We start from the raw sequence: 14,225 nt of genomic DNA on the forward strand, positions 1-14,225 counted from the left end.
CCAAATAATAACAATACATGTATCAAAATTAATGTAGAAATACTGCATATTTATTTCAATTTTAAGATACACTTTAAGTAAACTCACAATTCTATTGATTAAGATAAGATAAGCATACAGATAATATATAACTGATAAATTTATACACTCATCTAATTCATAGTTTCTTTTTTAAAAGAAAATTTCATTTTGAAAATAAAACCTGTTTCAGCTTTTAGCACTGACTTGGATAGTCTCAGTCCCAGTCAAGTTTAGATTATTTCAAGTAATTTCTTTCTTAAATATTACAATCACAGTGGTATTAAATTGTACACATAGTGCGTAATCTGACAAAATGGAAATTGCAACCTGTCTTCTACGTCCATGCTTGATGAATAAATTGTTCATGAAGATTATGTATAACGACAGTACTTTATCACTTTTTAGCTAGTTCATTACTCAACCAGTCAAGTCCTTCATAAAGTCCATGTCCTTGAGTAGCACAAGTGCTTTGAATATACCAATGACGTCCACGTAAAGAATTTAGTCCCAATTTATCTGTAAGTTCTGCTGCAGACATGGCATTTGGTAAATCTTGTTTATTAGCAAACACTAAGAGAACTGCATCTCTCAGTTCATCTTCTTTTAACATGTTTGCTAATTCACGTTCTGCCTCTCCAATGCGTTCACGGTCATTACTATCAACAACATAAATAAGACCTTGAGTGTTTTGGAAGTAATGTCTCCAAAGTGGTCTGATTTTATCCTGACCACCAACATCCCACACCGTGAAACATATATTTCTGTATTCAACAGTTTCAACATTGAAGCCAATAGTAGGTATTGTTGTGACTATTTCACCTAGTTTCAATTTATACAATATGGTAGTTTTTCCAGCAGCATCCAGGCCCACCATCAATATTCTCATTTGCTTTTTGCCAAAGAGCCGGGTAAGTAAGCTACTAATTGTTAGGCCCATATTGTTTGGGAAGACACTGAACTGGTTTTAAGTCTTTAAACTAATGCCTCTTCACTTGGGAAAATGTTATTGATATTACGTATTATTTTATGACGTTTATGATGCCGTTAATACACCTTACAGAGGTTATTCCGGAAATAGTTGGCAAAATTGGCCACGCACACCAACTCCTATTGTACTGACCGAAAATGCGTTGATATTATTGCAAGACTTAAAATAATCATTTCTTTTTGCAACAAGCCTTTCAAAAGCAAATATATATAGCTATAAAATACACTAAATATTATTTCATCACTCAATTTACAAGTGACAGTATACCAAGAACAGAATGCAACACAATGCGCATTCGGTCATATAACCCATTAACTATATAACCAAGCGCGTAATTTAAAAACAAAATTCTTTTTTTTCAATTAAAAAATTTTTAAGAATATTTTGATTGTAAAATTACTATAAATCATTCTTTTATTTCATTAATGATATTATGAAAAAATGAACAAATAATTTGTATAGCTCTAAATCAACTACTTATTATTAATGTAATTATTTCTTGATTAATTATTAATTTATTAGTTTGCGTTATGTATAAAATCTGTGTAAAATACAATTTGTATATAATAATTTTAAAAAATAACTTTTGTAAAAGATGATACAATACATACATGTATGTAATATGATCGTAATTAAATATTTTTCAAATTTAAATTGTAATTGTTTATTGTTATAATACCTTAACATTGTCCTGTATTCCTTCTTATTCATTGTTACAGCCACGAACAAATATAATATTAAACTATTACGTTTTTCATTCACATTTGTATTTTTACTTTATTTACTTCATTTGTTTAGTAATATATTATTATTTTTAATTACAGTATCAATTAAAACGATTAACACGAGGTGAAAAATATATATAATTTAGAAAATTATTTTTCTGTTTTTTTCTTTGTAATATTAATTACTACAAATGATATAGATTACATTAAAAATAATAAAAGTTATTATAATAAAAAATGAAGAAAGTTGAAGATTAATTGTTTCTCCCACTAATAATTAAAAATCTTCATAATCACAGTTGAACAGTCTGAATAAATTATTTTTTGACTGAAGAGAAATATCTTATTTCTTAATCGTTACAAAGTCTTATTTGTGTTTTACAAACAGAAATCTGCTTAGAGGCAAAGGTATAAAAAGAAGAAAAGTCTCTTCCGTTGCCATTTCCAGCAAGTAGAGATATAGTAGTAAGTTCATTAAAATAAATCTGCGTGATTAACAAATCTCTATAATATTTTATTCATATGTGTCTATCTTATTTATTGTATTCAAAAGAATTAATAGCAAAGAAGATATCGTGTATCTTAATGAAATATTGTGTATTTTCGTGATATCAGTCTAGTGGGAATGATTACGTACATTGTTGCGAAAATTTCTTGTCATCAGTGTAGTTCTCTTATCTCTTAAAAGAGACTTTAATCAGACATTATTATTGTGTTTGCATTGGTAAGTAGCTGATCGATGACATTTATTATCTATTAATTTGATTATTAAAATTATTTTGAATATTTTATTTGCTTTAAATGTGTATTTAACTTATGTTAAGATCGGCCAGGAAATATATGATATTTTTATTGATTTAATTTTCTGATTTTTCTGATAATTGATGTTTAAAATTGATAATATTTTAATGCATTATAACTAAATTTAATTAAAAAGAAGAATAACTTATTAGGTTTGTTCAAAAGTAATAAATTCAATAATATTTATTTGTAATTTATTTATAATATTTAATTAAGGCAAAACACATCAGAAAGTAACATATATTTAGCTTTAAAAGCAATTGAATGGAGAGTTTTGACAATATGGAAGTGATTAATAATGTGTTAAATTTGAAGATGACTCCTCCATGCAATAGCATTTTCGTGATCTTCAAATAGAAAATAAATAAATAAATAAATATATATACACTTTTATTTTCTATTTTATATATATATATATGTATATACTTTTATTTTATATTTTAATAATATTATATATATATAATATTATTTTTTAATTATTTTACTAATCGCGAAAACAATTTCTCTGATTAATTGTTCTAACAATCGCGAAAACATATTTAAAAATAAGATCGTATATAATAATAGCTAAGATAAAAATTCTCTTATCTTAATGATTTATTTTATCTTGCCACAAATAAATATTTGTTACATATTTATTCATCTTATCTTGCCACAAACAAAAATTTGTAAAGATTTGATGGATTAAAGTATGTAGATAAATCTGCGACTTTTTATACACAAAGGCATTGATATAAAGTATTTAATAATATCAAGCAAAATGTCATTTGTAATAGTTCCATGAAAGGAAGAGCATAAAGATACAAGAGGATTCGAAGAATTAGAAGAAGCTAGAAGATCGTTGAATATTGAAATATTACGAAAATGATCACCACGATATTGTTCTTCTTATTTCTTTTGGCCAGTTTACACTACGTTATTTTGCATTATGGAAGATTTGGAAGATTAATAAATTTATTACCAGGGCCTCAGGCATTACCTATTATCGGAAGTATATATCATATGCAAGTTTCATCAAGTAAGAAGGAATATTTATATCTTTAAATGGATTATATTATATTTTTATCTCATTTTAAATTTTAACAATTTTATTTTCTCTCGAATAATAAACATGTTTGAAATGATGAGTCAATAATAATAGGTAAATGATTCACGTTAATTATTATAGACGATCTTTGGACGCTCCTAAAGCAAATAAACATACAATATTATCCAATTTACAAAATTTGGAGTTTCTGGAGTGCGTTAATTCAAATTCAACATCCAGATGATTTTGAGGTAATTACTAAGAATAGTAGATATTTAGACTTAGATATTATTTATATATAAGATATACGACGTAGTTTTGCTTATGAGCTTTGCTGACTTATTCTAGTCAATTTTTACTAGTTTAATCTTCTCCTAATTTAAATTTAAATAAACATAATAACATGATTAAACATTCAGTTTTTTGCAAGTAAGCTAACTACGTTTCAATAGTAAGAAAACTATTGATTTTTCTTTTCCGTCATCCAGACACTTCTTGGAAATCCCAGATTCACTCAAAAAAGTTTTATCTATAAACTTCTAGAGCCTTGGTTTAGTACTGGACTTCTTACCAGTTCAGGTATTATTCTCATTTTTTGGATTTACTAAAACCCGAAATTGCAATCAATTTTGTTTTTCTATTGATCTTTAAACGACAAATGCTATGAGCTAATGTGTAAATAAATAAATATAGTCATTAGGAAATAACACGTTTATAATAGATCATCTATATTAAAAACTTGTGAAATTTTTGAAGAAATAATTAATGTCTTGTAGGACGCAAATGGCAAACTCGTAGGAAGATATTGACATCAGGTTTTCATTTCAACGTGCTTCAACAGTTTGTTGACATATTTACAGAGGAAGGAGAACGTTTGATCAAATCGTTGAAGAGCGAAGAGGGAGTTGTTGTGAAAGATCTCTTGCAACTCATTAGCGAGCACACTTTAAACATTATATGTGGTGATTCATGAAATTTATTTGATAATAAATAATAAAAATATTTCGATAATTATGATATTGAAAAATTAAAACAAATACAATTTAACAGACGAATGCGATTAAATGATTTGTTTTTAAATATTGCAATTTTGCAATAATGCAATATAAACATTTGCAATTTTTAAAAGGAGTATGTTTTTAGATTACAAGGTCTTGGAAAGTTTAAAAAATAGTGAAAGAAAATTGTATAGTTAGAGCTTTTAAGAGGTTTCTTTTTTTTTAAATTCTTAAAAATTTAAGGAAATGTTTAATCGATTATCTTTCAGAAACTGCAATGGGAACCTCGCTGAAGGACAAAGGTGAATTTCAGTACAAATATCGTAAAGCTGTGAACGATATGGGAGAAATTTTTGCGTACAGGTATATAATTTTTGACGGATAAACTTTACATTCTGTCACTAATGTAATGTACATTTACATTATTATTATTATTTGTATCGTATTGTTACTATTACATGATTGTGATGCACGTTGTTATAATGATCTTTACAGACTTGTAAGACCGTGGTTCTTTTATAATTTCTTTTTTAATCTCTTTCCGCAAGGAAGGAGACAACAGAAATTACTTAAAATATTACACGGTTTCACTCAAAAGGTAGGGAAATCTCATTTTTAATTATACATACTTCCTTTGAATTCAAATATAAAATAAAAGCATTATTATTTTATCGTTATTGCTGAATTTTAAGTGTCTAATTACAAATTTGATAATGCACTCTAGGTAATTCAAGAGCGAAAAGAATATCACGATCAGACAAATGGTCAATATTTAACTGATTTTAACAAGAGTTCAGATGACAATAATGGTAACATTCAGTGCAATGATATTGGAAGTATAGGCGTTCTTTGAGATTTTTCAAAATATATTTATTTATGTGCAGTTCGTAAAAGGAGACTCGCAATGCTTGACCTATTGATAGCAGCTCATCGAAATAATGAGATAAATGATGAAGGGATTAGAGAAGAAGTTGATACTTTCATGTTTAGGGTATGTTAAATAATGTTTTTCACCTATTAATTATAATTTTATTTTTTAATTTCTATATAAAAAAAAATAATTTTTCAATACGTGACAATAAAGTAGAAGAATGTTTTTTAACAGGGACACGATACTACTGCGTTGGCTATCTGCTACTCTATAATGCTTTTGGCTGAACATAAAGAGATTCAGGTGATTGTGAATTCTTTGTTTCAATTTTGTCTTTTACTATCGTGGCAAATTTGCATAGAATACGTTTTAAGTGTGCATGAATATGCATTATAAATATACATATTACATAAACATTCGTATACTATTTACATTATACACTTATATAATATATGTTAATTTTATTGTTTATTTATATGTTAAATAAAAAGAAGATAATTTTACACGGTAAAAAAAATGACATGATATACATGTTTATGCATGGCAATTATTTCATAGGATAGAGCCAGGGCTGAAGTAAGAGAGGTACTGAAAGAAAATGGAGGAAAATTAAATACATTTGCTCTGCAAAATCTTTTCTATCTAGAGAGATGCATCAAGGAGACCCTTAGACTTTATCCAAGCGTGCCTCATATATCTCGCAAAGCCGAAAAAGATATAAAATTAAGTAAATATCAAATATTATTCTACGTGAATCGCGGAATATTACCAAATACTTTACTATTATGATGGACTATTATTTAGTTATACTAGTTACTTAGTTATACTATTATTTATTCTTCAAGTAAAATTTCTCATATTTCTAGGTAATTACGTAATACCTGTAAATGCTGTAATTAACTTGAACATATATGACACTCAGAGAGATCCACGATTTTGGCCAAATCCGGAGGTCTTTGATCCCGACAGATTTTTACCTGAAAATTCCCAAGGACGGCATCCTTATGTTTATATACCTTTTAGTGCTGGTCCACGAAACTGTATCGGTAAGAATTCCAAATATACAAATATTTAGTAATAAATAAATACTACGAAGGATACGAACGAGACGAATGAATTATAGATACTATAGGACATGAAGAAACAAATGTTCTTGTAGTTGAATTGCAAAAACATATGTGTCGCTTCTTGGGAAAATATTTATACAGCACTTTTTACGAGCGATTCGCTTTTTTTTGGAATTTAAATTTGCATTCTATGGAGAAGTGATAATATTTAATTAGTATCTTCGAATTGTGATAATATTTAGTTAGTATCTTTGAATTGTGATAATATTTAGTTAGTATCTTTGAATTGTGATAACTTTTCAATATTTTAAACATTGTTATTCCGATAAACTTTATACATAATTAATTTCTGACTTGTAGGACAACGATTCGCCATGTTAGAGTTAAAGACAACGCTGAGTCTTCTCTTAGATAATTATTATTTTGAACCCGTTGATTATCTTAAAGATTTGTCCATTGCTGTGGGTATGGTACTGAGGCCAACACATCCGGTTCAAACGAAATTCATTCCTATTAAGGATACGTGTTGATGTTGAACATATGTTGATCTTGTAAACAGTAAATACGACAATGTTGGTAATTATAACAACGTTTGTAATATGGCCTTACGTAATGAGAACAAGAATGTACATACGTATGCACATATACTACTCAAGTGCTGTTTCTCGAATAACAAAGTCCAATAACAATTTATACTGACTTTTGTCACAAAGCTTCAAATGAAATCCTACTGAAAATGCAGTAGGATGTGCATTTATATGAATATGCATTGAGTGACAAGCAATTTATTGCAGTCAAAGTTCATTTTCTAAGAGATCGATGTTACAGGATATTTTTCTACTAACAGTGATTTCTGATTTGTGCTAGAAGTTTATATCAAATAATAAAGGAATTCAACCAATAAATTGTACTGAGCAGCTTCGTTTAAGCAAATGGAATTCATACAAACGGATTAACACACACGGATCACACACGGATATGTGTATCTTGCGACAGAATGAACGAGAATAACACGACAGTTTAAGTTGACAATCACTTTTAATAGTTGAAATAGGAAAACAATGTACAGATACAGAATTTACATTCCTAGCCGACGAAAGTTGCTAGATAAAATGTTAATCGTGTAGTAAAAAATGAGTTAAAATAAAACGGTACACTTAACGAGTGGCTTATCCATTGTATCTTCTTCATTATCTATTCGCTTATCGGTTAGTCATTTACCTAATTACGATGATTGAATTATTTAATTATAATTATGCCTTCTGTATAGACACACAGGTGTGAATACGTAATGGAGATTCTTAAAAGCTATACAATGTTGTGTTGTTTTTTTTTTTTTTCTTTACTTTGGTTTTAAAGTAAGGACTAGTATGTTGAGCTTCGCTCTGTCTCTATGTGTAAAAACGAACAAGGGCGAGAAAGGAAAAAAAGAAAAACAAAAAAAAAAAAAAAAAAAAAAAAAAAAAGAGAGAGAAGAAAGGAAGAGACAAAGAAACGAATCGACACGACGAATTCTGGCGAAGTTCCTTCTCCTCAGAGAAAATAGGAAATATTCAAATTATATTAAGCCGTACGGGGTGATGTTATCGTGTTAGATTAATGGCTAAAGATGCGCGCGAAGTAGTATTATTCGGTGAGCGTCTTTTCTAGCTTTCATACGTCGTGACATTATATTCGGAGAGATACGATCACATCCGCTATGAGCATTGTTTTTTAAATAGAAGTTAAATTACGCGTATGAACATCGAATACTGCGTGACACGACGTACACGTACACAATCAAGTTTACTTCTTGCCATCCTATATGTCTTATGGTCGCGTGAGATGCACACACGTACGAAAATATTCGCGGATGTTACACGACAAAAGAATCTCACAACTTTCCATTTCAAAATGAAACGTTTCTACTGTGGCTCGAATTGTCCGATGCTTTTGAATTTTTCAAGTTCTCAGACTTTCAGATACTCGAATTTCTGAACTGTCAAATTTTCACAAATTTGTTCACAATGCAGCTGCGATTTTGACGTATTCCATTTGAGGATGATCTGTGACAGGACCGCGAATAGTCACGTTTAAGAACACTGCACGCGGGACCATAACTTTACACATTCTAATTAATTTAAGTGCGATGAAGGCACGAGGCGTGTGTTATTGAATCTTGTGCAGATGGTGCAATGAAACAAGCACGAGAAAGAAAGATAATACTTTGCCGAACATCGTCATGTTTCGCTGTTCGCAGTGAAAACTCATTTATCTTCGAATCGACTCTTCGTCAAGGCGAATCAATGTCAGTAACATCATCGGCCATTTACACAGACGACAAGCGAAGCTCACAGAGTAATGTTATACCATTTAGAATTGGAAATGTAATTTAGAATTAGAATGTAAAAATACTATGTATATATACAAGTAATTAATGCGTACCAGTTGCCGGGTACTTTAGTTTATATTACATGGTTTTCTTTCTCCTCATCTGTCTTTCGTCCTTGTTTTCGCTTCTTTTTTTTTTTTTTTCTTTCATCGGAGAGCATCTTCCTGCCCTCTTCGGTAAATTTTTAATTTTTTTTTTCTTTCTTTCTTTTTTTAATCGGTTGTACTTATGAACAGCGATGATTGCTTCAAAGAATTACACTGCATCGTAAATTCTGATTCAGAAAAAATTAGCCATAAACGGCGGCCCGCGTAACAATAATAATATCGTTCTCATTGAGTTTCACATATTTATACATCAAGAATGTATGATTTCTTTTCCTTCATTGGCACACAAACGGAAGCAACATATGTCTGATGATACGCTTAATCGATATATCGTTCATTAGTACCGCTCGATATACGCGATAAGTTGTTCTCTTTTTTTTTTCGTTTTCGACGCGCAAGAAATCCGCTTTGAGATTTGCCAATTTCTAACGTTAAACGTACGAATTTCGTATAGTTTCATTTCATTTATAACAAAGCAAGCCTCCTGATCAATTTCGATCGAATCTTTTATAAATTTAAGATTGTTAATTTCACAATTTCATGTCTCTCAAAGCCGTCGCTTTGTTTCCTTGTTTCTCGAGCGGCTGAGAATTTCTTTTCGCCAGTCGCTGCTCGCAATGAAACGCAAAAAATCATTTATCGAGATCGAAGAACAGTTTTAATTAAGAAAGTTTCTCGCGTTTTCGTTCTGAACGGATAAGAAATCGAGATCGAATATGAAATCGTCGAGGTCGTTCGAGTGGCATTAAAAAACTGACAAAAAACTCGGCTCGCATATTTTTTATAAACCAGTCTTCGCCTCTTGTGTGGAAATGGTAATTTGGAACGGATAAGTTCGTTACGGTTAAAATTCGTCGCGTCACTTTCGGCGATTTCATCGATAAACTCGCAAGTTTCGTCGCAATTTTCATGCCGTTCTTGCGCAACATCCTCATATTACATAATCGAACGACGTATAAGTATAATCGAAATAGCATCGTCGACGAGAGAATCTTCGTTCTTCTTTCTTTCACATTTGTTGTTTGTTTTTTTTTTTTTCTGTCGCATGTTGTATTTCTTTTTTTTCTTTCGTTTTCTTAAAAAGAGGAAAGAATAGAAAAAACGAATACGAAGAAAAAACATCAAAAGTCGATACGAACATTTATCTAGTTATGAAAGCTCTCGATCGTTTTTTTTTCCCCTTAAATTTGATATTTTAATTCGTTTATGCATTTCATTTCTCTTTCAATTCTTTTCTTTTGTTTTTCTTGTCTATCTAAGTTTTGTATATGTACATTATATACATGTAAAACGGTTAATTTTTATATATATATATATATATATATATATATATATCCTCGTATCTTAATGATTGTATAATTAGGATTGACTATGTCTTAGAATAATCAACGGAATTATTAATTATTGTGTAAAATATCAAATATCGTACTGTTAGATGGTATGTCCATCTCCAAGGTACCATTTTGGACGAATATCGGTCCGTCTAACATGCCTAGCACTTTGATGAGCAAATACTTTGGAGATTACATAATCTAATAATATCAGGTAATATTAAGTATTAGATGATTTTTCGTTAATTACAAATATAAAACATGTATATGTAAATAGAATTCTTAATTATGCGCAAACATGATCTCTAATTGAGCATACGTGAATTTTATCATCAGTCTAAGCCGAACGGTGCGGCTCCATACACAACAGCAGCGGTTAACAATACACGGTTTTATACATTTTTTTTTTCTTTTTTTTTTTTTTCAAGTTTTCCTTTCATTTAAGCTTTGTAGAATCTACCGTAACAAATCATTGCTCTCCTCGATTAATGAAATAACAATAGCGCATGCTACGAAAAACGTTATTATTCGTAAAACTTTCAAACAGTTTCTCAAGCATAAAACACACATGACAACGGCGCGGAAAAAGTATACGATATATCTGATTCTGTGAACGACACTCTTCCGGTTCCTCTCACTCACTCTCTCACTCTCTCTCTCTCTCTCTCTCTCTCTCTCTCTCTCTCTCTCTCTCTCACTCTCTCTCTTTTCCTTTTGCCGCGTGTGCAAGTGTTCATTCCTCATTTCGTTCCTCTCCCGTGTTACGCGCGTGTGTATCTACTTAACGCGCGGGAAACTCGAAGATGGTCGAACCACTCGCGAGCCGATAGTTCGATCGATGATCGGTGGTAGAACGTGGAGAGTGAAAATAGCGTAGGATGCGATTGATCATCGAACACTATCGTTCACCAGCCCTGGACCCTTTCGAGATAACCCTGACGATAAGTACGATTGCTCGGAACATACATGGCTACGCGGCGATTCTCGTGTGTTTGCATTCGCGAACAAATCGCGGGTCGAACGTGTTTGCGTTTGGATATGCCGGAGTGGCGCCGCATCATCGAGTATCTTTGGAGCAATCTTACTTATTACGTGTATTCCTTAATTTACATCCATGCGATACGCGAGCCAAATTAGAAGCGGAATTATACCGGGGATGTGCGTAGATTTTCTCAACGTAATAACTCTCGACGTGATCGTAACACAACGTAGCGAGTATCGACACACTTTTGTCCTTTCGTCCTTTCTTTTCCCTTCTCGTTATCTGCTCGCGGCGTTCGAGACTGTCGAATTGGAAGAAACTCCGCAATTGGGCGCGTATCGATCGTAACGATCTTCTTCACCTTTCCATGGAAAACTTACAACGAAACCTTACAACCTTGCGTCGACCGATGTCTCAGTGTCGAGTTTTTCGTCGCTCGTTGCGCCTCACGCGTCATCGTGTGTTCGCGAGACTCTCTCCCTTACAATAGGCCAAACATATGCAGTGTCTTTTTTTGTATCTCTTTTTTTCTTTCTTTCTTTCTTTCTTTCTTTCTTTCTTTTCAAAAAATATATGTCGACTACTTAGGCTTTCGATAAACAGAAAGACGTTGTCTCTCGTCCGATAACTGGAATAATTCTCCTTCTTCTTCTTATTTCCTCTTTTCCCTTTTTTTTTTTCTGTTTTTTTTTCATTTTCCCCCAGATACAATACGTGGCCTAGCGCGTAATAATCCTATACAATTACTTCATTATAGCTTAGGTAAAGTGAGACCCTCATATGATCCATTTTTTTCTTTAATTACTTGTTTGTTTTTTTTTTTTTTTCTGGAGTGTGTGAAACGCTGAGACATATCGCACTATTTACAAGGATAATCAATTTTTAATGGAAATAAATGCAAAAATATATATGTATAAACATTTATAGTTGAACTACGTTCTTTTCTCTCTCTCTCTCTCTCTCTCTCTCTCTCTCTCTCTGTCTTATCGTTTTGCATAGAGACCACTCCTCCCCTCCTCGTTCCTATGCAAAAATGCAACTTCTAACTTGGCCGTGCCAGGGAAATAGTTTACTCTTAACTAAACTCATACTTGTATAATTAAACTTATGTACTATTGTCTTTTTTGAAGATATCACTACTCCAAGACACTCACTTCTATTTCATTTCTTCCTCTACCTGTTTGTCCGTCTTTCCTACTTCTTTTCATCGTTTCTTTTAATTTCTGTCGTATTATTATATAAATTTCACTGATTATGTTAATTATATTTCCAGTTTATTTCTCTTTCAAATATATCATATCGTTTCGTTGCGATATTATACTTTTCTTTTTTTTTTTTTTTTTTTTTTTTTTTTTTTTTTTTTTTTTTTTTTTTTTTTTTTTTTTTTTTTTTTTTGATCTGAACACTGAATAGAATAATGTAGGTGGCTCGAAGCTATTGCCGTCTTTTGGGAAAGTGTACGTGTGTAGCGACTGTCTTTTTCTCTTCTCGTCAACAACAACCGTTTTCACGTGATGACAAATCTCCCATCGATTAGTATAAAAAAATCAGTATAAAAGAGCTTGGTGTTCGCGGTACAGGAATTAAAAATTAGGCAGTGAAGTCATCTCGTAATGTCGTGGTCGAAAACAAGTTACTTACCAGCTACGCGTACAAACGCCATTTGTTTAATTAATTAGTATTTCGTAAATATTTGGTATATCCTCGTTCGTGAATTCAGTCACAAATACCACCGACCGTACCGCGTGATAATAAACTCGTTAACGATCGTTCATTTGTTAGAAACCGTGCCGATTTTGTTAACGGAGGTAATGAAACTGTACGGTGTGAAAAGATAGAAAACAAAATCAGCACTTATCAGGACGTCACGTGAAAACTGTTCACTCTATATCCCGCCCCCGATGTTCGTTCGTATTTGTGTTGTGCAACTAAATTTCGTTTTAACGAAATATCGACCATTTCCATTAAAGAACAGGGGGGAAAAAAAACTTTCTCGTCGAACGCATGAAATAGAATTACAACGCGTTAGTCGTTTCATGATAATTGCCATTTTCTTTCGCGCCAATTTCTCATGACGATAATGGTTGTGTAACACGTTGCCCATGTAAATGCGTTTCACGATACGGCGCAATCAATCAAACATCAAACTATATTAATATTGACTTCAGGAATTCGGCAGTGAAAAATTGTATTCTCTCTACGTACATACGTTGAAATTTCGTCGTTCGAAAGAATGTTTAAAGAACCTCGTTAAAAGTAAGACGGACGTATCTACAATTTTTTCATAGATATACAAGAAAGGTATAAGAAAAAACAATAAGTTCTCGTAAATATCGGATCGAGTCCGCTTTTGGAAAATTTCGTCTCTCAATCGCGTTGGTTGGGAGAAAGAAAAGCACGGCGATCGGTCTGCCAAAGTATATAATTAAGCTCGAGAAGGCCGTAGCGAAATCACTTGTGCCGCCCGTGCATTGTCATAGAATTCTCTTACCTAAACGTCTCCTAGTATTTTAGTACCTATCGAGCTCCTTCGAGTTCGTTCCTCGCGCTTACGCGTTTCGATCCATCGTCGACTATACACAGCCCACTTTGCTTCTTCAAACGAGTAACTAGTTCACTGTTCATCGCACGTTTAATCACCTTTCCTTTCCTCTTCGAGTAACGACCGTCCGATCTAACACAGAGGACGCGTCTTGTAATGAGCAAGAGGGAAATGTTAAGGAGGAAATCAGTTGGATCGCTAAGCACCGGTTACAACGACGTTTGCAACTGTTTCCCTGTGTGTGTAAAACGATTGTCTCGCTTCCGCTTCGGAATTCCAAACCCCAGAATCTGCCCGCCAATGTAACGATGTTTCGCTAATTTAATTGAGAAACGAAATCGTGGACGGTCGGACATATTCGTAAAAAAAAAAAAAAAAAAAAAAAAAAAAAAAA

General features: G+C 31.9%; 3 protein-coding genes across 4 annotated transcripts in view; 1 reads left to right on the top strand and 2 right to left on the bottom strand.

Moving 5' to 3' along the window:
• Window positions 1–180: 180 nt before the first annotated feature.
• Window positions 181–1,315, bottom strand: LOC122539048 (ADP-ribosylation factor 2). Its single transcript, XM_043673641.1, has one exon. It carries the CDS (start codon window positions 956–958, stop codon window positions 416–418), a length of 543 nt encoding a protein of 180 aa, XP_043529576.1. The 5' UTR covers window positions 959–1,315; the 3' UTR covers window positions 181–415.
• Window positions 1,316–2,320: 1,005 nt separating this feature from the next.
• LOC122539044 (cytochrome P450 4C1-like) lies at window positions 2,321–7,659 on the top strand. 2 transcript variants are annotated; one of them, XM_043673636.1, is made up of 13 exons: window positions 2,321–2,458; window positions 3,312–3,553; window positions 3,704–3,813; window positions 4,051–4,141; window positions 4,339–4,524; window positions 4,830–4,923; window positions 5,056–5,158; window positions 5,285–5,369; window positions 5,445–5,551; window positions 5,666–5,734; window positions 5,990–6,158; window positions 6,298–6,477; window positions 6,859–7,659. In XM_043673636.1, exons 2-13 carry the CDS (start codon window positions 3,400–3,402, stop codon window positions 7,026–7,028), a joined length of 1,518 nt encoding a protein of 505 aa, XP_043529571.1. In that variant the 5' UTR covers window positions 2,321–2,458; window positions 3,312–3,399; the 3' UTR covers window positions 7,029–7,659. The 2 variants fall into 2 exon arrangements, with proteins under 2 accessions (XP_043529571.1, XP_043529570.1); XM_043673635.1 differs by having other exon boundaries at window positions 2,324–2,458; window positions 5,285–5,396.
• The window catches only part of LOC122539054 (nephrin-like), a gene marked incomplete at its 5' end in the record, with an annotated part of 105,440 nt that continues 98,732 nt past the window's right edge, over window positions 7,518–14,225 (bottom strand). Inside the window, one exon of the mRNA XM_043673646.1 lies at window positions 7,518–14,225. This exon is cut by the window's right edge and continues 1,830 nt beyond it.

This window comes from Frieseomelitta varia, unplaced genomic scaffold, assembly GCF_011392965.1.
Source record: "Frieseomelitta varia isolate USP_RPSP 00005682 unplaced genomic scaffold, Fvar_1.2 scaffold_189, whole genome shotgun sequence".
In the NCBI taxonomy this organism is placed as follows: Eukaryota; Metazoa; Arthropoda; class Insecta; order Hymenoptera; family Apidae; genus Frieseomelitta; species Frieseomelitta varia.

Bases quoted from the DNA above. Each gene is read 5' to 3' on its own strand.
- LOC122539048 (XM_043673641.1), bottom strand. From the start codon at position 958: ATGGGCCTAACAATTAGTAGCTTACTTACCCGGCTCTTTGGCAAAAAG.
- LOC122539044 (XM_043673635.1), top strand. From the start codon at position 3,400: ATGATCACCACGATATTGTTCTTCTTATTTCTTTTGGCCAGTTTACAC. The intron at 5,397-5,444 runs GTATAGGCGTTC...ATTTATGTGCAG, and splicing joins TCAGTGCAATGATATTGGAA to TTCGTAAAAGGAGACTCGCA. The intron at 5,552-5,665 runs GTATGTTAAATA...GTTTTTTAACAG, and splicing joins TTGATACTTTCATGTTTAGG to GGACACGATACTACTGCGTT.